The 27,315-nt window shown below is 44.1% G+C and overlaps 1 protein-coding gene across 6 annotated transcripts in view; it reads right to left on the bottom strand.

Moving 5' to 3' along the window:
• Positions 1 to 27,315, bottom strand: part of LOC309667659 (synaptotagmin-9) — a 232,073-nt gene that overhangs the window by 30,286 nt on the left and 174,472 nt on the right. For 2 of the 6 annotated variants that reach the window (XM_082476323.1, XM_082476325.1), the window contains one exon: positions 15,909 to 18,167. The exons of the other annotated variants lie outside the window; for them this stretch is intronic. Coding sequence is in view for 1 of the 2 variants with exons in the window: in XM_082476325.1 (XP_082332451.1) it covers positions 18,159 to 18,167 (9 nt within the window). In the remaining variant the exon portion in view is untranslated. Of the gene's footprint in view, positions 1 to 15,908; positions 18,168 to 27,315 lie in introns of those variants that run through there. 6 annotated transcript variants of the gene reach the window in all.

Here is a 27,315-nt window from a genome sequence, read left to right as displayed (position 1 = left end):
CACCCGTCCATGGTATTTTTATTATGGCAGCCCCAGCAAATTAATATGAGCACCCACTGAGTTGTGGAAGGAAGCAATATGAGGACAGAATGGAGAGAGATTCCAGTGGGGGTCTGCAGGATGCTCTCGACAAGAAGAAAATTGATAAGGGAATTTCTTGGGTGACACACTCATGATTTCCAAGTCCAGGCCTAAGTCTTGAGCTCCAAATCCTATTTCCACCTGCCAACTGGACATTTGCACTTGGATATGGAATAGACATCTCAAATTTGGGCTGTTTCTATTTATCTTTCCTACTCAAATGTAAACACAGCAAATAGCTTTGTTATCTCAGCAAATAGCATCATCTTCTACCTACTTATAAATACGGAAACAAAGGAGTTATTCTAGACTCTTTCTCCCTCTTAGCCTTATGTTTAATCAGTCAATCAGTCACTAAGACCTATTAATTTTACCACCTAAACGTACATCAAGCATATATTTGATCTTCTCTTTTATCTTTTTACTGCTACTTTCTTATTTAAGGCTTATTTCCCACTTTTTATTCATTTATTTAACAAGTATTTTAGGTTCCCGTTGTGTTCCAATATGGACTACGCACTAGGGATACAATGATAGATAGGGTAGATACATTCCTTGCTCTACAGAGGATGTAGTCTAATAGGGAAGACAATCACATGGATGCATAATTGTAATGAATTACAATTATTTTAATCATGCAGTGATAGAAGGTAGTACTGAATGTCATGACAGCACAGAGGTGGAGTACCGTGAGCTCCATGAATCAGGGAAGACTCCCCAAAGAAGGTGACATCTTAGCTGAGACTTGGAGGATGAATAGGAATTAGCTGTATAAAATGGATAGCAGGGAGGAGAGGTGTGCAAGGCTCTAGGCAGAAGCAATAGCAAATGCAAAGACACATGAATGAGAACTTAGGGACTTGAGGAAGTGATACAAGTTCTGTATGAACTTTTAGCGACTGAGTGATGGGGCTGGGAGAGTACTGTAGGTCAGGCTTCCCAGGAAACAGACTCTGAGAGCAATTTGCGTGTGTCAGGGAGAAGAAATTTCCCTCTAGGTCCTTCTGGCTGTCCTAAGAATTAAATTGACATGTGACAGATAAACAGGAGAAAATCAAACAGAAGTTTAATAACATGTATACATGGGAGAGACCCAGGAGAACAGAGTAACTCACCAAAATGACCAAAACTCTCACCTTAAATATCATTTCAGCAAAAGACAAAAGAGGATATTGGGGGTAGTGATTCTGAAACCATGCACCTCAGATTGGGACTTGAACCCACGTCTTTTAATTGAGATCGCACACCTGGTCTCAGGACTTAATGAAGCTCAGGTTCTTGACGTCTTGTCACAGAAAGAATTCATTGAGAGACAAAGTGATAGGTAAGGAGTAGATTTATTTATTTATTTAAAGATGGCCCACACTCTGTCCAAAGACAGAGTGTGGGCCATCTTAGAAGGCAAGAGGCCTCAAAATATGGGATGGTTAGTTTTTATGGGCTGGGTAATTTCATAGGCTAATGAGTGGGACGATTATTCCAACTATTTCAGGGAAGGGGCGGAGATTTCCAGGAACTGGTCCACTGTCCACTTTTTGACCTTTTATGGTTGGCCTCAGAACTGTCATGGCGCTGGTGGGTGTGTTGTTTAGCTTGCTAATGTATTACAATGAGCGTATAATGAGGCTCAAGGTCCACTGGAAGTTGAATCTTCCGCCATCTTGGACCTAGTTGGTCCTAACCAGTTTTTGTCATGTCCTATGGCTATGTCATTCTTTTAAAGGTGGTGCCCTGCCCCCTTCCCTCCTGTTTCAGCTTGGGACTTCAAAGGGGAGGAAGGCAATTCACATGGAGATGGAAAAGCAAATGTTTGGTAAACAAATGTTTGCTGGTTCATGTAGAGACAGAGGGACACAGAGAGAAATTTTAACAGACTTTGCTAGGTTCCTTTCTGTCTGTCACAGCTGGTTCATACTTTGTTATCTATAGCGATGGCTCCCTTCCCGAAGGGAAGAGGTCCTCTATCTACGTTCTTTTAGGCAGTTAGGGGGAAGGTCAAAGTTTCTTCCTGAGTCTTGGGCCTTGATTGTTTTCAGCTCGAAATAATCCAAATGCCAAAGAGATTTTGGGGTGGGAAATTTTGCTCCCCTACAAAAGCAAGACATTTCTGGGGGTATACTCTCTGGAACAATACCTGTGGGGGGATGAATGGCGCTTGAGTGAGGAAAGAGAGAAGTTCAACTGCAATGCAGTCGCAACAAAGGCCTCAACCAATCCCACAAGGAGCTCTGGAACTAGGCGGGACCTTCAGACGTGTCCAGAAGGGAGGCAAAGGGACGATGCCTTGGCAGCCCTGCCTCAAGCACTCCTTGGTGGGGGCTGTTCCTGGGAAGGGATCGTATATAACCTCGAGTGGGGCAGCTTCCTCTGGCTGAGGACACGGTCTGGAGAAGGACTCAGCTCTGAGCTGTTAGCGGCAACACCTACACAACTGAGGGAATGAGTGTCCTTATCCTGAAGGGTAGATTTGGCCAGCATGCCGCAACACCCACTTCAGTAGGATAAGCAGAGGCCAGACTTTGCCAAGTTTGTAGAACACACCAAATATTTTAGATGTTATGGTAAGAAGAATGAGAGACAATTAGAGCTTCAAGTAAATGAGTTACAGAAATAGGTCTGTGTTTCAGAGAGACGTCTCTGGTGGCCAGGTGAAGGCAACAAGAGTAAATTCAAGGTGGGAGATGAGGATGCTGTTATGATTCGTGGAGAGATGATGAGGGCCAGAACGAAAGTAGTGTCAGCAGAGAGAGAGATAAATGGATGTCATGGTATTGTGATTGATAATAAGAAACATATATTTGGTCTTCCACCACTGTTCCTGGAGTTTTCTTTGATGAGAGCCATTAAAGTGTCTTTTGTTTTGTTAATGAGGTGCCTTTGGAAATCACCTAAGGATGGGGGCTGGTTGCCAGTGGAGCCAACCTTATGATTAAGGGGTTGAAGCTTTCGTTTCCACCCCCTGACCTGGGGGAGGGAAGAGGGGCTAGAAGTTGAGGTTAGTCACCAGTGGCCAATGATTTAATCAATCATGCCTCTGTAATGAAGCCTCCAGAAAAACCCACAAGGAGAAAGAGTTCAGAGAGCTTCCTGGTTGATGAACACATGGAGATTCAGGAGAGGCTGCTCCCAGAGAGTATGGAAGCTCCACGCCCTTTCCCTACACCTTGCCCTATGTATCTCTTCCATCTGACTGCTCCTGAGTTATATCCTTTTATAATATACCAGTAATCTAGTAAGTAAAATGTTTCTCTGAGTTCTGTGAGCTGCTCCAGCAAGTTAATCAAACTCAAGAAGGGGATTGTGGGAACCACGGACTTATAGCCAGATGGTCAGAAGCACAGGTGACATGACAATGGGGACTGGTGACTGGAGGCAGTCCTGTGGGACTGAGCCCCGAACCTGTGGGATCTGGTGCTACCTCCAGGTAGACAGTGTCAGAACTGAGTTAAATTGTAGGACACACAGCTGGTAAAGGAGAATGGTGGTGTGGGGAAAAAAACATACATTGTAATTGGTGATCAGCACTGCAGACATCTTTGAGAAATATTTAGAATGTAAAATTGACAGAACTTGTTTACTGACCAAATGAGAGGTAGAGACAGGGAGGAGTCAGGTTCATGGCCAGATTCTGCATTGTTTTCAACAGCCTCCATTCTGACCCCTTCTAGTTTTAACATTCAGACTGCAGCCAGGGGGATGGAGCCAGTTTGCAAAGCTCATTACGTAATTCCCCTGTTTCGAAGCCTTGACTGTCTGCCAATTCCTCCCCAATAAATTCCTCAGGCTCAGGGAAGGCTTTGCAAGTAAGTTAAATCTGAATGAAGATCTATAGGTGGAGTGAAAGGTAGGCCAAGGCCTAGGGGGCGAGTGAGGTACCCTCCTGATGGCCAGCAAGGCCACCTCTCAGAATTGAGCATGCCTCTTCAGGACCCAGTTTCTGCTACTCTGCTGATGTTTGCCATATGTCTCCCACTCAGCCTTTAGAGTTTAGACACACATCCTTGCTTAGGCCAACTCCTGAAAGAAAGGCTGGGCTTTCCTCTTGGGCTGGGCTCACAACTGACTCCAGAACTGGTCCCTTGTCTAAATCATGCTCACTCCCACCTGGCAGCCAGGACATACCACCTAACCAGCTCTCTGAAAGACACGTGGAAATTCACATGGGTGAGGTACAGACCTCAGCTCCATTACACAGGCCCACTTAATGGGTTTTAGCATTGACCACAAATCTTACATTATTTTGAAGCGCTCAGTGCCTTCCATCTCCTGGAAAGCTGGACAAATGTGAGATAATTTCACTGTGGGTCACCAGAGCCCACATGCCTGTGAAGACTGAGTGCCTGGATACATCAGTTTTACAAGCCATGCAGTGCTGAGGACATGACCGCTCACTTCTCTGTCCTTGCTGGAGAATGAGACATTCTTCATAAACCAATTTTCTGAAAGCACTAATTTTCTTTTCACCCAGATAATTTCAAAACATTTTTTAACCTTATTTTCATGGAAATCTTCCCAACTACCTTTCAAATCCATTTACAGCCATTTATTATTTTCTTAATGACATAAGATGACATTATGAAGATTAGCTATAATGGATCTCTCAGAGATTATTAAGGTATGTTGAGGCATTTGCCTTAGTACTTAGTAGGGAAGGACAACTAGGGTTTTTAGTTCCTGGATCTGCTTTTTATATTCTCTCTCTTTCCCTTCCCCTCTTTGTCTCTGACCAATCCTTTCTTTATTTATTTTTGGCTGCATTGGGTCTTAGTTGCTGCGCGCAGGCTTTCTCTAGTTGCAGCGAGCAGGGGCTGCTCTTCGTTGTGGTGCGCGGGCTGCTCATTGCTGTGGCTTCTCTTGTTGCGGAGCACGGGTTCTAGGCACATGGGCTTCAATAGTTGTGGCTCGCAGGCTCTAGAGCACAGGCTCAGTAGTTGTGGTGCACAGGCTTAGTTGTTCCAGGGCATGTGGGATCTTCCCGGACCAGGGCTCGAACCCGTGTCCCCTGCATTGGCAGGCGGATTCTTAACCACTGCGCCACCAGGGAAGTCCTCCAATCCTTTTTTTTAAAAAAACGGGCTCATTCTCATGCCGGTACCCTCAAAGCATGTGAAACAGTCTGGGATTATTTAAACTCAGGCTCCAGAAATCATTTGAGGCTGCCTCCTAATCATACTCCTCAGCTGCTTTGTGTCTCCCCATCTCCTGGGCTCATGATCTGTTTCAATAACTCATCCTGCTTCTGCTCTGTAACAGCATCTAGAACTGGACTGGGGCTCATTATTCTGACCTCAATCTTCGGCACCCTTCCAGACCTCGGCTGCTGGAATCTGTCCTCCAGGTTCATGGGACTTAGCAACAGGTAAGGGGCACCCCACCCTGTGACCTCGGTAAAGTCCTTTGGGACCTGCTCAGATAGGCTAATCTTCGAAATCTCACTCTGTTCTCTCCATCTCTGAATGCAGCCCCAATATCATCTACACCCCCCTCCAGTCTCTGCCACAAAGTTGCCCCAAAGAAACTCTGCCAGTTTTGACAGGCAGAGAAGATCAGGTAGGACTTTTCAGAGTCTGAAGCTTGTCTTGTTTCCTTAGGCTGTAAAGAACTCCCTGAATAGTGAGCATAAAATCCCAGAGGGTCTTCCACATTTCAAGGAGGAAAACATCTTCCTTTCCACCTCTGTTCCACCCCAGAGAGACAGCAAAAGATAAATCTGAACACTTCAGCCTCCATGGTGGCTGTCCCAGGAGGACATTGCCACGATGGTCAAACCTTGAAAATTCAGACCACTTGGGGTAGGGGAGGGGCACTGAATGAAGAAGAGGCGCCTGAAATACCAAATTAATTGTTTAAAAAAAGTCAGGGTTAGTACCTTTCAGTATGTAAGAAAACCAGAGCTAGAATCCTTAGGAGACTGGTTTTAGTGCCAAAAAAGAATGGTAAGAATAGTTTATAATAAGAGTGCCAAGTGATGGCTACGTGTGTTTATTGAAGCCAATGTGCTGTGAAAATAAGAGGACATGGTCCTGCCCTCAAGGAGCTTATAATTTACAAGTCACACAGACACACATGCACAATTAGAGAGCAGTATAAGAGAATCCAGTTGTGAGGATGAGGGTTGTTTGTATGTAAACGTGAGGTGCTTAGGTGACTTGAAACAGCTTCTTCCTTTCTTCAGTTCTGTCATTTTCCCCTCCATATATTAATTTTCTTGTTGATTTGCTACTCTCATCTTTTCAAATTTTTGGATTATATGGAAAGGAAGGAGGTGGAAGTGAAGCCACAGGGAGTGGCCACAGGGACTGTCATTTCAGGATGTAATAAAAAGGAACAGGCATCTTGCAGAAGGGGTTTAAATTAGATATTAAGAAGAATGTTCTGAGACTTTTGGGGTAAGAGGTTATTGAAGAAAGTTGATATTTTTCTAGTGGATAATGAGATATTTGGGGGATCCCTTCACACTCTTTAGAGATTTGTGTGAGACTGTGCGAAGTCGGGAGAGAACCCCCAAGAAGGCCCCGTAAAGGTAACAAAAAAATGACAGTCATCTGTAAATGCTTGTGATACGCCCAACCATTGTCAGCTACACCTTTAGTTACCCTCTAGCCCACACACCCTCTGCTGAGTCACCAGCCTCTCCATTTATCAGTAACTTCACAGTTTGACAGGAGTGAGAAGTTCCCAAGATGCTCCCTTGACCCCATTCACCTCTTCCTACCTTCCCCCCTCACTCGTGGCCTGAGTCTGCTCAGAGCACAGGCTTCTCAGCTCTGGGCAGGCTCCGCCCACCCCCCATGCTTCACTCGAAATGCCTTCCAGCCGGATTCCTCTCTGGTCGCGGGCGGTGCTGCTGTCCCCTGCCTGTCACCGGAAGCCTGGCCCCAGGGCGGACAGCTACCGACCCGGCGTCGCGTGGTGGACAGTCACAGCCTCTCTCTGCTCTTTGACATAAAAACTACGTGCACCAGAGTCCCGGGAACTCTCAAAAGCTCTCATTGTGATCACTTTGGTTTGGCTCTTGAAACCCACATGGCAGTTTCCTATGAACTGATTCTCCCTGGAGGCCAGTGTCCGGTCCTAACTGGCACCAGTCAAACGCTGGACATGGCAGGTGTGGCTGGTTGGGCTCAGGTGGCCTGTTCGGAGTCTCTGTTCCTGCAGCACCTGGTAACTTCATTTCTTTCTTTTTTTTTTTTTTTATAAATTTATTTATTTATTTTTATTTTTGGCTGCGTTGGATCTTCGTTGCTGTGCGCAGGCTTTCTCTAGTTGCGGTGAGCGGGGGCTACTCCTCACTGCGGTGTGCAGGCTTCTCCTTGCGGTGGCTTCTCTTGTTGTGGAGCACAGACTCTAGGCGCACGGGCTCAGTAGTTGTGGCACGCGGGCTTAGTTGCTCCGTGGCATGTGGGATCTTCCCAGACTGGGGCTTGAACCTGTGTCCCCCCTGCATTGGCAGGCGGATTCTTAACCACTGAGCCAACAGGGAAGCCCCTGGTAACTTCATTTCTGCCAAAAGTTTCTAAAGTCTTGCTGATGTTCGCTCACCTTGGGGAGGTTTGGGAGTGGAGGGTAGAGAGCTGGGGGAGGGGACTGATTAATAGGCACCACAGATGGGATGGGATGAGTGATTTCAGGTGGTGTAAGAGAAGTGGCTGCAGCTGGAGAAGACGTGCTGGCTGGGAGATGACGTCACCTGCACGGGCTCCCTCCTGAGTGGACCCCAGGGCCAGGGGCTGTCAGCATATGTGGGAAAGCTGGGTCTCACCTAGGTTCTGTGTCTTCCCCAGTGACCCTACTCTTGGTCTCTCTGCTGAGCAGGTTCCAAAGTAAGTGAGGCCTCTGGGACCTCTGAACATTTAACCCTCTGGGAACAGAACCCCAGGAAGTAAAACCAAGGGGTTACCTGCTGTCCCCAGAGAGCGCCTGCTTGGGTGGTACCAGTTCAGTGCTCCAGGCGCAAACATTGAATCAAATATTCAACGCAAGTATTTGTTTGAGCCTTTCACCACTAGAGGGCAGAGGCTTTTCCGACTGTGGGAGGGTCCTAGTCCTTTTCCTTTTTAGAGTTGAACGGGAATCTACAAAAAATATTTGAATGGGCATCTACAAAAAGTGTCCACAAACCTCTGGCTTTTCTCCCTCCTCCCCCCAATAAATTGATATTCTCAACCAGATTGACTAAACGGTTAGAATGGACAGGGGTTTTGTTTTCAAAAACGTTCTTGCGGTCAGCAGAGCATCAGGCACTAGAAATCCACATCCCAAGCCAGGGCACACATTGGCCTGGTGGGTGGGCAGCGCTGGCCTTCGTGTGCTAACGCAGTTTGGAGAAGGAAGAAGAAGGAAGATATGTGCCCCCAGACACCTCTGACTTGATGTTATCAGGAGCACAGGGCTAAGCCACTGGAGCTGTGGACAAATCCATGAACTTCCTGGGATCAAGATTTCTATCACAGCCTGAGGCAAGGGATTATAGGCTGTTACTTGAGGAAGTAAGCCCAGGAAGGAGCCTCTCAACATCCTGCCCCTTTCCTGCCCCTGACTATGAACAGAGCACAGACTGTCTTTTCCCCTTTTGTTCATCTCACACCTACTTCATCCAGAAGCCCTTCTTGCAGGGAGCTCTCTGCTGCTGCCCTCTTCCCTCCCTCCAGCTAAGCAGCAGGACTCTTACGAGCTCTTGGGGGTGAACTGAGATGGTCTGGACTGGCATTTAATTCAAAATGGAATTTCCTCTACTTCGAGGGTGCCAGTTCTGGTTTTATGATGTACAGGAGACATCACCGATCATTAAAAGATTTTTCAGGAAACTCTCAAAATCAAATTCCTTTCAGATCGTTTGGTAAAAATGAAAATCCATAGAAAAAGGAACTCAGAAACAGTGAAAGGGGTGGAGAGAGAGACAATGTCCTCTGGAAATCATAAAAAAAGTCCTCCAGACTTAGTCTGCACTTGGGTTTCTGGGCAATAGGGGTTTGGGACTGCATGGGCCCCACCCGGGCTACATCGCTTTCCCAGTGACAGGCACATCAGTTCCTTAGACCCAGGGACACGCAGACCCCAGAGGTGGAAGGAGCACAGAATGCACGGGCCAACACTCTTCATGTGAGAAGCAGCTGGGAGCAGCTTCAGAGGCAGGAGCGGGGTCTTGGGCCCCAGCCCAGCCTGTGACTCTCTCTGCTGCGTCCTGCTGCATCTTCTTTGCTCAGCCTTCCTCAGGTTAGCAATCCAGTTAAAAACCCTACATGTGAGTGGCAGCCTTTCACCAGAAATGGCAGCCCTGACAAACCCTCCACATGATGCTGTCGTCTCTGACTTGATCCTTTCTTGAACCTACATATCATGGCCCTGGAGAGGTGGGTGTCACCCCTAGTGACACCTTTCCTGGCTGCAGCGAAAGGCAGAATCTTACCTTATGGATGTAGAATCTTGCATAAAATGAGAGGGGAGAGCTGCCATGACTGAGGGTCACAGGAAGACCCAGAGAGCTCCTTGCTGCAAAGAAATGCACAAGCTTAGGTCTCCCAGCTCTGCATGGGCTCTGCATAGGCCCAGCTCTCCTCAGTCATTTCCCCCTGCCTAGGAGGGACATGAAGCCCCACACCAGCCTCTTCTGAGCTGTGCCTGTACAATAATTGCATTTGTGCTTGTGCGTGCCTCTGTACAGTGGCCTGGGGATACCAAGCACCATGAAGTAAAGATCAGCGAGAGGCTGGGGCAGGGCAGGAAATTCAAGGCAGAGGCTTCTTGTGGCCATGTTTCTGTTGTGGGCTTGAGCCCTTTGGGGATTGCTTCTTCCAGGAAGTCCTCTGAATCCCAGAAGAGTGGGAACCAAGTACAACCACAGGTGCACCGCTGTTCTCCCTCGGGTATGTCTGCGATCTGTTTGTACCAGGGACTGACAAGGTCTGGGCAGGGCCCCTGAGGGCTGGAGGTTACAGGGTTGGTCAGTGGCAGAGCAGATGCTCAGCCCCACCGCGGGCAGGGCTGTCTCCAACCAGCACTTGGACTGGTTTGAGTTCCTTCTGCATCTTCTGGGGCCAGCTGGTCTCTGCCACTGCTTCCGTCTACCAGAACGAGGCAGATGTTTTATGATTAGAACCCAAAGCAGTGAGATCATGCACTAGAATAGTTTCAAGTGGTGGGTAAATTTTAGTTAATCTTCCTTCCCAGTCCTTAACCCCTGTATAATTACAGCTTCAAGCCTGAAATCTGCCTTTTCCAAACTAGTGATTTTACCTTGTCCGCTGGAGTCAAAGGTCATGAGTTCTTCCCTCATGAAGAAAAGTTTAAAAAGTTTTTAACTTTTTTTAAAAAAAAATTATGTATTTATTTAGCTGCATCGGGTCTTAGTTGCTGCACACGGGATCTTCATTGTGGCATGCGGGATATATTGTTGCGGCACACGGGGCTTCTCTCTAGCTGTGGCGGATGGGCTCAGTAGTTGCAGCACATGGGTTCTCTAGTTGTGGCACACGGGCTCCAGAGCGCACAGGCTTAGTTGCCCCACAGCGTGTGGGATCTTATTTCCCTGACCAGGGATCGAACCCACGTCCCCTGCATTGGAAGGCGGATACTTAACCACTGGACCACCAGGGAAGTCCCCTTCCTTCATTTACATAAATGCCTTTCTCCACAAGGACTTGCCCTCCATATGGAAGCATCAGAAGACCTGAAGACTGCACTGGCGTTTCCTGAGTCTGCTCTTCCAAGCCAGAAAGGGCCCCTCTGAGGGATAGTAGATCCCACTGAGGCTTCACGCACAGGAACAGTCCTTTAAGAAGGCACCTGCCAACAGCTACTTTTACATGGGCTGGGAACATTGACATAATGGAGCCATTCAACCAAATGTCAATATTTGGTCTACCAAACAGAATAAGTGTTTGAGTAATTTACTAAACTTTTCTGGTTTTATGGGACTCTTTCAAGTCACGGATATACCCCCTTGGATTTCCTTTGAATCCACTGTTTATGTTTTTTGAAATTCCATCTTTATGTCCCCTAAAAGTTCAAGATGAATAAACTTTAAAACGTAGGGAAAAAATGAAGAATACGGCATTTGGGCTGGCTCTAGAGTTTCCCCCCCACTCCCCTGCACGCACACACAGTGGTTGTCCTTGTTCTTATTCTGTTTGGTGACATGGATTCATTCTCCTTTGCTCTGAATTTTTTGGGAAAAAAAGAACCACCTTTCAGAGTGGGGAGAATCAAAACCAAGTGGCAGTTGCTGCCAAAGTGGCCATTCTTTTGACCCAGAAGCCCCAGAGGGTTTGTCGGAGCTGCTAAGTGGACTGCTAAGGAGAGTGTCAGCAGGCCAGGGAGTAGCTGTGAAAGGGCCAGCAGGGGTTAACAGCGCTGGTTAGGGCCGGGATCAGGCAAGCAGCTTCCTGCGGATCTCAAGCGTGGAAAACACCCGGAGGCAAAGTTTAAATGTCCTCTTGTTAATTTTCCTCAAACAAATCCAATTATTGCAAAACCTGTTAGTGCTGTTCAAGATAGTGTGACACAACTTTGCAGAGAACAAAATAAAATCGATACATATATATATATATATATATATATATATATATATATATATATATATATGAAAAATATTTACTTTGGTTGAAGGAGTTCTGATTTGGAAAATAGCATTTAGTGTTCCTCTTTCACTTTATATGGTAAGCCGAGACACCTTATTCTCTCCAGGGGGGCTTACTTAGCTCAGGACTGCCTGGGTCTTATTCTCAATGAAACATTCATATATTCACTCTTTCTATGCAGAGAACACAATTTTAAAATACTGACCATAATGTTGGGACACAATGCTGCTTGTGTAAGAAAGTCTGTAAGCCTTTCTGGATCCAACAGGCCCAATGAGCCCTCAGCCAGGGTTCCCATCTGAGTTTGTAGACACACAGGCAGGGACAGCACATTTGTTTGCCTTTAAGAAAGGTACAGTTTATGGCAATGCTTTTCTTTATTGAGTCCTTATCTTGTTTGTACTTTCTAGTGCACTTTTAAGGTAAGGATCATTGGAAAACTCTATTTTAGACTTAAAATTTAATTATAGTTACAAAATTTCTTGAAGAAAAATATATATTTAAAAAATCATTACTGTTTTGAGATGAAGGTAAAACTTGTTTCTGGAAGATTTATTCACCAGTTTATATAGTCCATAAGTTCATCTCTGAGGCCATGAATACAAATATCTTTAGGTATTTGAAGAAATGATTTTATTATTACCTGAAAGCTTTGAGTTTGGTGAATTAGAGAAATTGTCTTTACTTGAAAATTCAAATCTGGATACTGCTGCCATGCAAAAAGAATTTTATCTAAATTGTGAAAAAGTCAGTGTCTTGAAGATGATGTTTACTTGATAGGAAAAACCATCAATATTACTATGTCAAATGCTGGTTTGGAAATAGCTTTAATGCAATGGATAGTTATTGGAATAATAACTACAATAAATTTAGTATCGAGCCAAGAAGATATTAACTTGTTTTTTTTTTTAAACTACCTTTACCACTTGGAATTACAAGTTGAATTTTCAAAAAATAAAGAAAATGGATAAAAAAAATGATACCATGCATTGTAAACTATAGGATGTGGTGTTATCATCAATAATCTTCATATTGATAAATATACTTAAAAAAAAAACTGTCTGGCAATGCTCATCCGTTTCCCAGGGAAATCTACCTTATGATGGAGTTTGGAGAGGCAGTAGCAATGAGTTAAGGGGACAGCCTCTGTGGCCCAGGTCCCTTTGGCCTGTTCTCCTCTTCCCTACCAGGAGGTACATGAGAATCATCAGCTGGCCTGTGGATGAGATGGGGGACCCTGATGCCACTGAGACTTAGCCGAAGTACGGGACTTCAGGGCTGGCTCTTGATCCTCTGGGGCCTTGGGGGCCATCTTCAATCTTGATTCTTAGTCCTTCCCATGCCCAGAGCTCCTGGACACAGTGAGAAGACACCAGGGAGCGAGGGGACAGAAGTGATCATACTACTGGTTTAACTTTGCAGCCCATATGCCCAGGGAGCCTAGGCAGCAAGTGACATGTAAGCCTCTTGAGTGGAAGAAGGAGGAGGTGGGTTCTGCCATAGTCATTGGAGAGCCTTGATCTGTTCTCTTGGGAGACTGAGCAAAGGGAGCTTTATATCTGACATCATCAACACTGGAGGCAGGTCCGTGGCACTGACCAGAGCTTCCTTTACCTCACATCTGGGCTTAGCGTTGAGGACCAGGGCTTGTCTTCTGCAGCTCCCAGAATAACAGCCAACCCTCTTTTTTCCTATTTTTCTCAGAGTTCTCCTACAGGTCTTCTCCGGGATATTTCCTCAACTGCTGGGGCAATTTTTCTGATTATTATCTTTTCCTGAGCTTTACTATTTCACTTCTTCCATGAAGGTCAGCCTATTTGATATGAAGTTGGAGAGAAGGTAGAATAGCTTGTGCTACAATGGAAGGGCTCCACTCATACGGAACGGGCATCTCGGAGACACACTAGATTTCTCTGAACACTGCCTATGACTTCTCTCTGGCTGAGAAGGTAAGGTGCCAAGCAGCGCCTTTGCGGCAGGTGTCACTGGGTCTGTGGTTAGGAAAGTGCCCACAGGTGGTTGTTAAAGGACATTGAAGGGTTATGGCCTCTTTCTGGCCCTGAGAGAGGATTGGAGGGGGAAGAGTCAGAAGACCCCCATCGGTGGGAAAACCCGAGCCTCAGAGAGGTCTCACTGGCCACTCTTAGCCTCTGGCTGCGCTCCATGTCAGCAAGCAGCTCAGGAATCCTATGTGTGAGAGAGATTCTTCACAGGGATCTAGAACAGGACAGTAAAGAAACAGGTGAGGCCATCCTCTCTGGCCATTCCAAGGCCCTCCCAGGCTGGACACTCTCAATACCCCTCAGTGGCCATCAGTGAAATGGGTGGCCATGGGCAGCCACATGGCCTGCAGAATTCTCAGGATCCACGTACAGGCTGCAGACGCTGTTTTTGGCCATATGCGCATCCATGGTTATGTCCTTTTCTCAGTGCATTAAATCATTTTCTGTAACTTTGCTTTGAAAGTTCTAGCAAGGTGGCTGAGTTTGGAGGAGGCCAGGGTGGAGGGAAGAGCAGTGGACCGACCCTGACTATTCCATATGGCGGGACTGCTGCAAGAGAGGGAGGGGCAGACTGGAGAAAGCACCATGGCAACCGTAGCCATGCCAGGACCTCATGCCAGGGGACAACTGGCAGAGCTATGCTTAAACTAGATTTGATAAAATCTCTGTCTCTTAATTAACTACAGTAATTCTTTCTGAAGCGAAGTCTTCAGAAAAGGGACAAACAACCTGTGCTTACTTACTTAGCATTTTCATTTCTAAGTATGTTCCCAAGCATGGGAATGTCTTGTTTGGACTTTTACTTTGGCAGTAAAGATTAGGGGGATAAAAAGCATTCAACTCAAGCTTTTGAGCAGTCACTAGAATGACAATTTTCCTCCAGGGTTTCTTGTGACGCTGTAAGTTCTGTTTTGACCATAACTATTCACTTTTCTTCAGCTTATGCTCTATTTAAGTGTTCATGAATAACCCTTCCCCTTCTCCTCTGGCCCTTATTCTTCCCCCCTCACTCCACCCTCGTGCATGTTAAGTACTGCATATGATTTTAAAGTGACAGCTATCCAGGAAGCCTTCTGATTCAGTGAAACCTCCCCCTCCACTCCCATCCCCACTATCTCCAAAGTGGCCCCGATGAGATGAGCCACACTTTCTGGTATTCCATTCTTGTGTAATCCCTTCCCCTTGAATCTAGGCTGGCCCTATGACTTGCTTTTGACCAACAGTCTGTGCTGGGAATGACTCTGTGTTACTTCCGAGGTTATTTAGAAGAGCCTTGCAGCATCTACTGGGACCTCTTGCAACGTTAGCTCTGGGGGAAGCCAGCCGCTATGAAAGCAGTCTGACTGCCTTGAGACCTCCATGTTGTGAGGAAGCACAAGCTAACCATGTGGAGAGACTATGTGTAGAGAGATGCCCAATAAGCCTCCAGCTGTTCTGGTCATCCCAATAGAGGAGCCAGAGGTATATGCAAAGAGTCCATCATGGATATCCTGCCCCGTTCCGTATTCAGGTGATACCAGCCTCAGCTGCCATCTGATAGCAACCGTAAGACTCCAAGAGAGAGCAATCACCTAAACACCGCCAACCCACAGAATCATGAGAGATAACTTGTCATTTAAACCACTAAGTTTTGTAGTGCTTTGTTATGCAGCGATAGATAATTGGAACACCCACCAGGACAGGATGGCCATGAAGATAGCAAGACATTTTCCATATCTATCTTTTGTCAGTCTTGTTGGCTTGAGAGTATGCCTTTATTCTCTTCATATGAAATGTAGTTCTACTGATGGCCATAAGGACAAAATCATTCCATTTAGAGTCATGCTTGTTTGGGCATTTTGAAAACATCCACACTGTAGAAACCATTCCTTTCCCTCCCCTCCCCTATTCCTCCTCTGGTCATGCACCAGTGTACTTCCTAGGTATCACATCGCCTGCAAAATGTGCCCAGTTCACTGGCTGGGAAGATGCTTTTGCAGCAACACTCAAATAGGGCAGATCTCCTTGAAGACAAAGGCAGCAAGAGGAATGGGCTGAGAATCAGTGCCAGGTGATTGAGGGAGACAGTTGGTTTTTCCCCATCTCTTGGAACCAGTTTTCCCCAAGGTCTCTTCCAAAGATCTAACCAGGTTATATCCCTTTCCACTGCCATTTCCATTTTTTCAAGGTACTTTAATTTCCTTCTCTATCCTGGAAAAGACAACGGAGAATTATCTTCCCCCCAAGTTCAATGAAACAAGGTTGGAATTTTTCAAAAGGAACATTTACTAGGAAACTAAAGGGAAACCAAACAGAAGGCAAGAGAACAGAGGCAGAGTTGCAGATGGGCTCAGGGAGTTCAAATTTATAACCAGCCTCTGGCCACGGCTGGACTGTTAGGCAAAGCTTTCCAGCACAAGCCACCTGCCTGCCTCTTTGCCTGCTGGCCCCTACAAAGCCACCTTCTGTTTCATACCAACAAGCCAGTAGCATACTCATAAGTACCCCAGGGCTGCTAGTTCTTTAGGCAGGAAGATCTTAGCCTGGGGAACAATAGGCACAGCTGCCCCAGGATCTCCTACCCAGGCTCCCAGTGCCAAGGACAAGTCAATGTTTATTGGGATGGTTGCTGGATATCTATTGGGGCCAGTCTGGTTTCTCTGGGACCATCCTCTGGGCTCATCTGCCTGCATCTAGAGATAATATTTCTGCTGACTATCCTGCTGGCACGAGTCCTTCATGCTTTGGTTCTAAACACTGGTATGATGGAAGATGTCTGAATGCAGAGGAATAGGCAGAGGGAACCTTGGGCAAAGAAAGTTGAATTCTTCTCATGTCAACAGACATAGGCAGAACCTTGGGTTCCCTTTGGGTCCTGGAGGTTGAAAGCCAATCAGAGATGGAAATGGATTAGGCAGGCTGGGGAACACATGAAGCTGGAATATTGTAACACTGCCTCATACAACCAAAGGTCTCCATCCTTTTAAGATCTGACATTAGGGTAGTTTCTTGTACTGGGTAGCTGTGGCAATAAGAACTTTCTGAAGATCTGCAATGATTGTGCTTCCACCAAGTTAGTCCCACATGGAAGTGTTCATTCAAATGAAGATAAATGAGCTTCCCAGGAAGGTAAACTACAGTCCAACTCTGGATTCTGCTGCAAAGAGATTGTATGAAAGGGAAATGCTGTCTCGGAGAAATGGTGCAAATGAATGGACAGGGCACCTTACACCTATAATGGGAGAGAGAGGGCCACTAGGTAACAACACCACCCCCAGGCCATGCTGAGGCCTTTAGTTTCATTTGTATGGAGGCAGAAGCAATGAGGATGAAGAACACAGCTGGCAGTGGGTTGGCTGATGTGGTCACAAAGGAAGCTGAGTAATGAATGTGATACCCGGGGAGAGCCCTTGACCTTCACTCCTGCAGGTATTTCCATTCCCCAAGTGCTGTGAAAGTGACGCATGTGTCCGGAAGTGAAAGGAAACCGGTCGGTGGCTGCCCAAGGCTATGCGTCTGGGCTGTTGCATATGGAAATACCTCAGAAGGCACTCAGGCCAAGAAGGCCCAAAAGTTGTGCCTTCAATCAGGGGCCAGCCGTATCATCTCTCCAAGAACTCAGCTCACTCCATGGTACTTCTGTTCTGAGGCTGTTCTCTCAGTGGACAAATGTACCTGGGAAAGGGTATTCCAGAATGCCTATGCCATTGAGATGTATGCCTCTCTAACAGGGATGACAATGAACTTTCATTCTCATTGCCAACACCAGTTGAAAGGAAGTGGCTACTGGTTATCTTGAAAACAGTGTTGGAGATTCTGACTCCTCACATCTGGGTTTTGCAGAAGAGAGGGCCATGATCAACTGGTACTCACTGCCATGTACATGGGAGTAGGCAGTGAATTTTCTGTGAACTAGACCTCTTTGTACTCGATTTTCTCCGGGGTAACAGCCTGCTTATCCTATTACTCTCCTGGGGCTATTCCTTGCAAAGCTGGAGTACTTCTTGGGCGAAATTATTTTCTGGAGACAACTATTAGCTCAGTGGTAGTCCAGTGTGAATTAGATCTGCTGCCTATTTAGCACCTGGATAGATTTTAAAATATTCTGTCCTTCCAGGGCCTTCAAGCAAATAACATCATGTCAGAGTGACATTGCCAGGGCAGCTGCTACGACCCCATCACCAAGGGCCTTATGTTAATCATTAAGAGTCCTTTAGGTACTCTGAGTACTCTCACTGTATCAGGTGGTTTCTTCCATAGTCCAATCTCAATTCTTGGCCAGAAGAGATGTGCTTCCCCTACAGCATACCACCTTAGGCCACCTGAAGACGGCTGGACTGTTCACGTTCAGCAAACCCAATCTGGAAAGAGGGCCAGTTATTGCTGTGGTTACAGCTGAATATTTATTTGGTCACTGGCGTCGTCTGGATGTTGTTGGATGGGGAAAGTTACTGAAGATCTTTGTAAGATGGTTGTCCTACTGTGTTCTTGGCATAAGTGGTCCTCTTACCCATAGTCATCGTTTCTGTAGGAAGAAGAAACAAAAAGAATGCTTTGGTTTTCATCCATATATATATATTTTTTCAGTTATTTTCTTTTTTTAATTGAAGTACAGTTGACTTACAATGTTGTGTTAATTTTGCTATAAAGCAAAGTGATTCAGTTATACATATATATGTATGTATGTATGTGTATATATATATATACACACATTTGTTTTTAAGTATTCTTTTCCATTATGGTTTATCATAGGATATTGAATATAGTTCTCTCTGCTGTACAGTAGTACTTTGTTGTTTATCCATTCTATACATAAAAGCTTACATCTGCTAACCTCAACCTCCCACTCCATCCTTCTCCCATCCGCCTCCCCCTTGGCAACCAATAGTCTATTCTCTATGTCCGTGATTCTGTTTCTGTTTCATAGATAGGTTCATTTGTGTCATATTTTAGATTCCACATATAAGTGATATCATATGGTATTTGTCTTTCTCTTTCTGACTTACTTCACTTAGTATGATAATCTCTAGTTGCATCCATGTTGCTGCAAATGGCATTATTTTGTTCTTTTTTATGGCTGAGTAGTATTCTGTTGTATATATGTACCACATCTTCTTTATCCATTCATCTGTTGATGGACATTTAGGTTGCTTCCATGTCGTGGCTACTGTGAATAGCACTACTATGAACATAGGGGTGCATGTATCTTTTTAAATTACAGTTTTGTCTGGATATATGCCCAGAAGTGGGATTGCTGGATCATATGGTAATTCTATTTTTAGTTCTCTGAGGAACCTCCATACTGTTTTCCACAGTGGCTGTACCAACTTACACTCCCACCAACAGTGTAGGAGGGTTCCCTTCTCTTCACACCCTCTCCAGCATCTGTCATTTGTAGACATTTTTTTTTAAACTTAAAAAAAAAAATTTATTTATTTATTTATATTTTTAATTTTTGGCTGTGTTGGGTCTTCGTTGCTGTGCACGGGCTTTCTCTAGTTGCGGCGAGCGGGGGCTACTCTTCATTGCGGTGCGTGGCCTTCTCATTGCGGTGGCTTCTCTTGTTGCGGAGCACAGGCTCTAGGCACATGGGCTTCAGTAGTTGTGGCATGTGGGCTCAGTAGTTGTGGCTCACAGGCTCTAGAGTGCAGGCTCAGTAGTTGTGGCACACGGGCTTAGTTGCTCCATGGCATGTGGGATCTTCCCAGACCAGGGCTCGAACCTGTGTCCCCTGCACTGGGGACACGGGTGAACCCGAATCCACCCTGCTGGTGGGTTCTTAATGACTGTGCCACCAGGGAAGTCCCACTTGTAGACTTTTTAATGATGGCCATTGTGACAGGTGTGAGGTGGTACCTCATTGTAGTTTTGATTTGCATTTCTCTAATAATTAGCAATGTTGAGCATCTTTTAATATACCTATTGGCCATCTGTATTTCTTCTTTGGAGAAATATCTATTCAGGTCTTCGGCCCATTTTTCGATTGGGTTGTTTTTGTTGTTGTTGTTGTTGTTGAGTTGTATAAGCTGTTTGTATATTTTGGAAATTAAGCCCTTGTCGGTTGCATCATTTGCAAATATTTCCTCCCAGCCCATAGGTTGTCTTTTTGTTTTGTTGATGATTTCCTTTGCTATGCAAAAGCTTGTAAGTTTGATTAGATCCCATTTGTTTATTTTTGTTTTTATTTCTATTGCCTTGGGAGACTGACCTAAAAAAACATTGGTACAATTGATGTTAGAGAATGTTTTGTGTATGATCTCTTCTAGGAGTTTTATGGTGTCATGTCTTATGTTTAAGTCTTCAAGCCATTTTGAGTTCAGACAATACTACAAAGCTACAGTAATCAAAACATCATGGTATTGGCACAAAAACAGACATAATGTATCAATGGAACAGAATCGAGAGCCCAGAAATAAACACACACACCTATGGTCAATTAATCATTGACAAAGGAAGCAAGAATATACAATGGGAAAAAGACAGTCTCTTCAGCAAGTGGTGGTGGGAAAGTTGGACAGCTGCATATAAATCAATGAAGTTAGAACACACCCTCTCACCATACACAAAAATATTTCCTTTTTTTAACACTGAAGTATAGTTGATTTACAATGTTTCAAGTATATAGCAAAGTGACTCAGTTATATATATATATATACACATATACACATATGTATACGTATATATATATGTATATATATGTATATATATATACACACACACACATACACATATATATGTTCTTTTTCAGATTTTTTTCCATTATAGGTTATTACAATTGAATATAGTTGAATATAGTTCCCTGTGCTAACAGTAGGTCCTTGATGTTTATTTTATATACAGTAGTGTATATCTGTTAATCCCAAATTCCCAGTTTATCCCCCTACCCTTCTCCTTTGGTAACCATAAGTTTATTTTCTATGTCTGTCATCCATATATTTTTAATGGGTATCAGACAAATGCCAGGCACCACGATAGATGCTGGGGATACAGATACCATGAGGAAGACACACATCCTGCTTTCAAAGAGCTCACAGAGGGAGAGATTACAACGTGAGAAGCTAAACAACAGAGATGTGTGTAAAATGCGTAGAAGCAAAGAGCGGGGAAGGACAAACTTCAAGGGGGTTGAGGTCTACAGGGAGGATTCTGAAGATGTCTTGAGCTGGGCCATTTAGGCTGAAGGGGAGGCCATCAGGAGAGAAGGAGGGAAGGCCACTGTGGGCAGAGGAAGGAGCCTGTGCAGAGGCAGGAAAGGGCGTTGGAGGGACTGTCAGAATTTGGTGTGAGAAGTGGAGCAGGAGGAAGTAAGGCTGGGGAGGGGAGAGTGGTTCGCGTGGTGTGACACCCCTTCCGTGCTCTCAAGCTGTGAGGGATGGGCTTTTTCACTGGAGCCCCAGACTTAGAGTAGCAGGATATCTTGTGATTCACACTCAGCCCAGCATTCAAGTTAATTTAAACTCAGGGCATCTTCCAATACAGACTAAGAGTATTAATGCTGCAGTCACAGAGAGAAAGAAAACTGGAGTCACTTCTATGGACATAGCAATAACAAAAAGCAAACATGTAAACCATGGGAGAGCTGCAAACGTTCTCAAACTGGAATGTTTGGACTGCATTTCAAAGATCAGGTGTTCATGTGTGAGGCTATTAGAGAAAGTAATACAAGCCAGAGCATAATTGGTGAAGGAGAAGCCAAGTCTGACTGTGACCCTGGGCTCTGAAGTGTGTGCATGGGTGTGGGTACACCCATACCCCTGGGAGAAGAATATTCTTTTCTGGATCTAGGAGGAAAATGTGAATGGATATTTCCCTTATATTGTGATTCAAATACAACTTTCCCAGATGCTCTGGAGCACCCTCCAGCTGGCTCTGCTTCCCAACCCACCACCCACATCAGGTACTGGTTCCCAGAGCCCCTTCTGCCAGCTGTGAGACTCATACTGCAGGCCAGCTTGCCAGTCCCTGAATCCTTTCTTATCAGGAAGGCAAACCATCAGCAGGCTCAGCCCCACCAATGAATGCCATGTGGTCTGGAATTAGCTGTGCTGCTACTAGCCAGTGAGGCCACATGCCACACGCCTTCAGTTTTTCATTATCTATAGTGATATGAACTTTACAAATCCTTAAAAGAACCTCTGAAGTTCTTTACTGAAGGATACAGAGATGTTAGAGAGATTAGTTTGCCCAAAGCCATGCTAAGTGTCAGAGTTTGAACCCAAGACTTCTAACTACAAAGTTTAAGCTTCACAGTATTTACAATAGCCAAGACATGGAAGCAACCTAAATGTCCATCGACAGATGAATGGATAAAGAAGGTGTGATACACACACACACACACACACACACACACACACACACACACACACACACTGGAATACTACTCAGCCATAAAAAAGAATGAAATAATGCCATTTTCAGCACCATGGATGGACTTAGAGATTATCATACGAAGTGAATTAAGTCAGAAAGAGAAAGACAAATACCACATAATATCACTTATATGTGGAATCTAAAATATGACACAAACGAACTTATCTATGCAACAGAAGTGGACTCACAGACATAGAAAACAAAGGAAAGGGGGTGGGGGAGGGATAAACTAGGAGTTTGAGATTAGCAGATACAAACTACTATATATAAAATAGATAACAATAAAGTCCTACTATATAGCACAGGGAACTACAGTATATTCAATATCCTGTAATAAACCATAATGGAAAAGAATATGAAAAAGAATATATATATATGTATAACTGAATCACTTTGTTGTATACCAGAAACTAGCACAACATTGTAAATCAACTATACTTAAATTTTAAAAAATTTAAAAATAAAATGAAATAAAAAGTTTAAGCTTTAGCAATTACATCATTCTTAAATGCACTGTGTAAGTTCAGTCTATATATCTGAGCTTCTGCCCTGGTTTTCTAGACACTCTAAATCTAGCCAGATGAGGTAACTTTAAGAAACCCTAGTCCAAGCTAGCAGCATGCAGCAGGTGCCATATCCCACCTACAGCTTCCTACCTTCTTATTCCATTTCTCTGGATTCCCCTGGCCAGTGGCCTGCATGTGTATCTCACTTGCCCCCTCAGCTCTATACCCCATTCTTCCCTGTTATGACCTTAGTTTCACCTCTTCATTTGCATAGTTCCTCCAGATTGCTTTGGGTAGAGCTCTCCCAAAATGCCCAGCCTTAGGGACTACCTCTGTACCTGGTTTGTTATGGCCTTACCTAAGGCCTGCTTAGAGGGCTGGGCTATGACCTCAGCCCATCTTTTAACAGTCCCCATACCCAGGAATACCATCAGCAGAGGCCATGCTGTCAGTGGCCAAATCACAGTACAGCTCCAAACTGACCTCTGTAACTGCGCTTTGCTCACTTGGTGAAGTCTCCTTATGTGCTCTTAGCTGGAATCAAGCTCAGCCCCTGGGAATACTGTGGAGCAGCCAACTGGTCTACCCCTTCTCCTGGGTGAGTTTTCTGGGCCCTGATCCTGCCTGGCCCCAGCATCCTTGTTTTCCTACTCTAGACAGTGCCACTAAGGCCCCAGAACGCTTTTGGTCTGCCAGCCCACAAGATGAAGGGATTAAAGAAGTTTCAACACCTTTGGCAGAGTGGTAAGGTCACTTCTACCAGGAATCTTACAAAAAAAGCTTTTGTAAACAAATTTTCCCAGGGAAAGTCAGGTATACAAGTCAGGCATGAGAAAAGTAGTTGAGTTTTTCCAGGAGAAGGACAATTTTGAGTATGCCATGGGTGTATTGTGCTGCGGCTCAGTCCTTTTTGCCTCTCTTGTGGGAGAAAGACTTGAAAAACTCAACCAATCCCAAACAAACAAACAAAAAAATAAGCAAATTACAATATCTTTCTACATTCTTGTAACCTAATAAGCTGTTTCTCAGCCAAGATTTCTGTTAAATGAGGTATAAGGAAAGATTTTTCTGTAGTTCAGAAGAGCACTGACGCAGTAGGAATGGTGGTGGGATGGGGTGGTGGAGACTGTGGCATCAAGGCCAGAGACAGCAGTGGTGGTTCAAGTACTGGTGGCTGTAAGGCTGCCTCACTGGTTCCAGTGCTGGTACTGGGCCCATTTCAGGGGGCAGAAGCAGCAGCGTCCTTGTTATCAGGAAGCGCCAGGGGTTTAGAAGGTATCAGGAACTTCAGTGGCATCAACAGGATGTACTGGTTACAATCTTATCTGAACAGAGGGGATTTTAAGCAAATTCAATTGTTCTGAGACATATGGATTTGATTTGAATTAAATTGAATTGAAACTAAAGATGAGAACTGTCCCAATGAAAACTGTAATGTGAAGTGACATTTCTATCACAAAAATGACAGCTGATGTGAGACAGGCCATTGAGACTGACCCCAAATTAAGAACATGAAAAGATTAAGTAGATCATTAGATAACATCTGCCTGTGAATTGGAAAATGGGTTTTGATTACAGGAAGTATCTAAGGGCTTTGAAATCAGAAGCTTGTCAAAAACTGAAGTGACTCATTACATGATTCAATCTTATTATACTTAATATTGTTACACTTGTATTTTAAAATTTTATTTTTTAAATAAACATAAAAATCTTGGGATTTCGTTGACTATTTATTACTTAATACAGCTCTGCAAATATATGAAGAAACATCATGCCTGGCCCGCTTAGAATCTGATTCTTCCCTTCCCAATTTCCCCAAGGAGGGCATTCTTTAGTCTTCACTCCCCCTTGCATCTTGAAGAATTAGTATGTTAAAGAACTAAAGCAGTGTGAATGTAACTGCATTTCCAGCCAGGAGATTGGGGCAAAAGACAGAAAATGGAAGTGTCCATTTGGGTAATAACCACTATTTATTGAGCACTCAAGCACCCTGCTTTATCCTAAGAGCTTTGCAAACCTTCTCTCATTCAATACTTGCCTCGACCCTCTGTGACAGATGTTACAATTACTTTTTTTACAGAGGTAACTGAGTCTGAGAAAGGCCGAACAACAAAGGTTGTAAATGACAGAGCCAGGATCTGCCATCACGCATTTATGGATCCAAATGTGTGCTCTTAGGTACTCTGCCCAGGATGGCAAATTATGGCACCTTGAACGCCGATTCCATTACGGCGCCTTTCTAAGAAGGATTCTCAGTTCAGAAAAGAACTCTGAACAGTCCAGACTTCATAGGAAAGCATGTTAAGATCCATTGTCAGGTCAACCTTGAGGGGAAGGTGGTGAATGGTGACACGTGTGACATGCAGGCTGTTACTGAGAGGGGTTCATCAAAAACAAGCAAGAAGCAGGGCTATAAGTGAGGCACCGTTCATAAGATAAGAAGAGTGTTGTCATGGTTTTTCAGATGAAGGGGCAAGTTAGGGAATTGCTGAAGGGAAAAACTTATTCTACCTGATGAAGTTAAGTAGAGGATTTTTGGGTTGGTTACTCCAAGTTTACATGCAGTACATTTATTCATTAATTGGTTCAGCAAGCACTTATTGAGCACCAGGCAAATGTGCTGACCACTAGAAACAAGAAGATAACCAACGCACACCCTGCTCTTGAAGAGCTCAGTTGTCAATAGATGACTAGAGAACCGAGGATGATGAGCAAGAAGAAAGAGTAAATGAGGTCTTATCAGGAAGTTTGATTGTAACTGTTAAGCAGTGTGCACATATGCATATGTGTGTGGTGTATGTGTGTGTGTGTGTGTGCACGCACAAGCACAGGCGCACATAGCTCCATCTACTCAAATCAGGGAAGGAAGAAAAAAGTTATGATAAAAAAATTGGGTAAGGGTGAAAGTTGAAAGGGTCCTAGGATATATGTGATGCACTGGATTGAGGGGAAAAAATCCCATTTTAAAAGCCTGAGGATGTCTCCCACTGACAATGCAGCTAGCAGAAGCCAACCATAAGAAGAGACTTCCTTTGTTAATACATAGCTTTGGTGAAATCTCCCTGGGAGGCAGCCCATGCCCGGTCCCAGGTCTGTGCACAGATATCCTACCTTTGTAATTTGGGACTCAGCTCTCTCCTAATCTCAGTCACTATAGAGGACTTGAACAGATAATTCTATTCCTGTTATTTGGAAAAGTAACTTTGTAATGCCAGAAAGGTATAACATACAAGAATAACAAATGAGGAAGTAATGATGCTTTTGTGTAAGTCGTATTTATTTAAGTGTAATAACACAATTTTGCTTTGTTTATGCTTTGTTCATGTTTTTAAGGTAAATGCTTAATGAAATGATATAGTAGAAATTTATCAGATTTATGATTTTAGTGCATATATTTAGGAGAACTTAACTTGTTAAATTTATAGTCAATATTCAAATGCTTAGGAAAATCTAATATACTAAATTTATGAATTTGATTTTTAAGATGTTGAAATGCTCAAGGCAATTTATTCTAAATGTATAAGATTTTATTTGTTACCATTATAAGAGGTAACAGTCCTTGAGAACAATTTTGTTTAACATCTACTGTGTTAGATATTTGAAGTGTTTGATATAATCACATTTTAAATTTGTGACCTTAGTTTGAAATGTTTAAGGGAAAATAGTCAATCAATTGCTTAAACAGTGCTTAAATATTAGAAGAATTTTTTGCTAGATTTATAAGGTTTTTTCCCTTTATTGTGAAATATTTAAGAGAATTTGATTAAGTGTGAAATTGGCTTTAGAACTCTAGGGAAATTTAATCTGTCAAATTAATGAGCTAATTGAGAATTAAGCAAAGAAGTAAAAATGATCATTTAAATTTCAAAACAAAATGATTAGATTTATAATCATTATAATAGTTAACACTATGTAGGATTTAGTATGTACTGTTTTAAGCATATTACATATATTAATCTATTTACTCCTCACCACAATTCTTTGAGGCGGGTTCCATTATTATCTCCACTTTATCAATGAGGAAATTGAGGTACATAGATGTTAAATGACTGCTTTACCAAGTGCTACGGACTGAATTGTGTACCCTCCAAAATTCATCTTTGCAGATGGGGTCAGAGCAGGTAATCAGGGTTAGATGAGGTCATGAGGGTGGGGCCTTCATGATGTGATTAGTGCCCTTATAAGATGAGACACCAGAGAGCTCTCTCTTCTTCTCTTTCTTTCTCTCTACCTACCATGTGAGGACACAGTGAGAAAGCTGCCACCTGCAATCCTGGAAGAGAGCTTTCACCAGAACCCAATCATGCTGGCATTCTGACCTCTAACTTCCAGCCTCCAGAACTGTGAGAAAATTAATTTCTGTTGTTTTAGGCCCCCAGTCTGTGGTATTTTGTTATGGCAGTCTGAGCTAAGACACCAAGTATATTAGTTTCCTAGGGCTGCCATAACAAAATACCACAAACTGGGTGGCTTAAGTCAACAGAGATTTATTCTCTCACAGTTCTGGAAGCTAGAAGTCTGAAATCAACATTTGAGTGGGGCCATGCTCCCTCTGAAGGCTGTAGGTAAGAATTTCTCCTTGCTTCTTCCTAGCTTCTGGTGGTTACCGGCAATCCTCGGCTCCTTGGCTTATAGCTGCATCACTCCAATTCCTGTCTATTATCATGCTGCATTCTCCCTGTGTGTCCCTCTGCGTCTTCACATGGTCTTCTTATAAGGACACTAGCCATTGGATTTCAGTCCCATCATTTGGGGCCCAGTTTTTAACTTAACTACATATATCTACAAAAACTATTT

The sequence above is a fragment of the Balaenoptera physalus genome (genome assembly GCF_965194825.1).
Source record: "Balaenoptera physalus genome assembly, chromosome: 10".
NCBI lineage: Eukaryota > Metazoa > Chordata > Mammalia > Artiodactyla > Balaenopteridae > Balaenoptera > Balaenoptera physalus.
The sequence above is the reverse complement of the archived record's forward strand: the minus strand, read 5'-3'. Positions and strand labels throughout refer to the sequence as shown.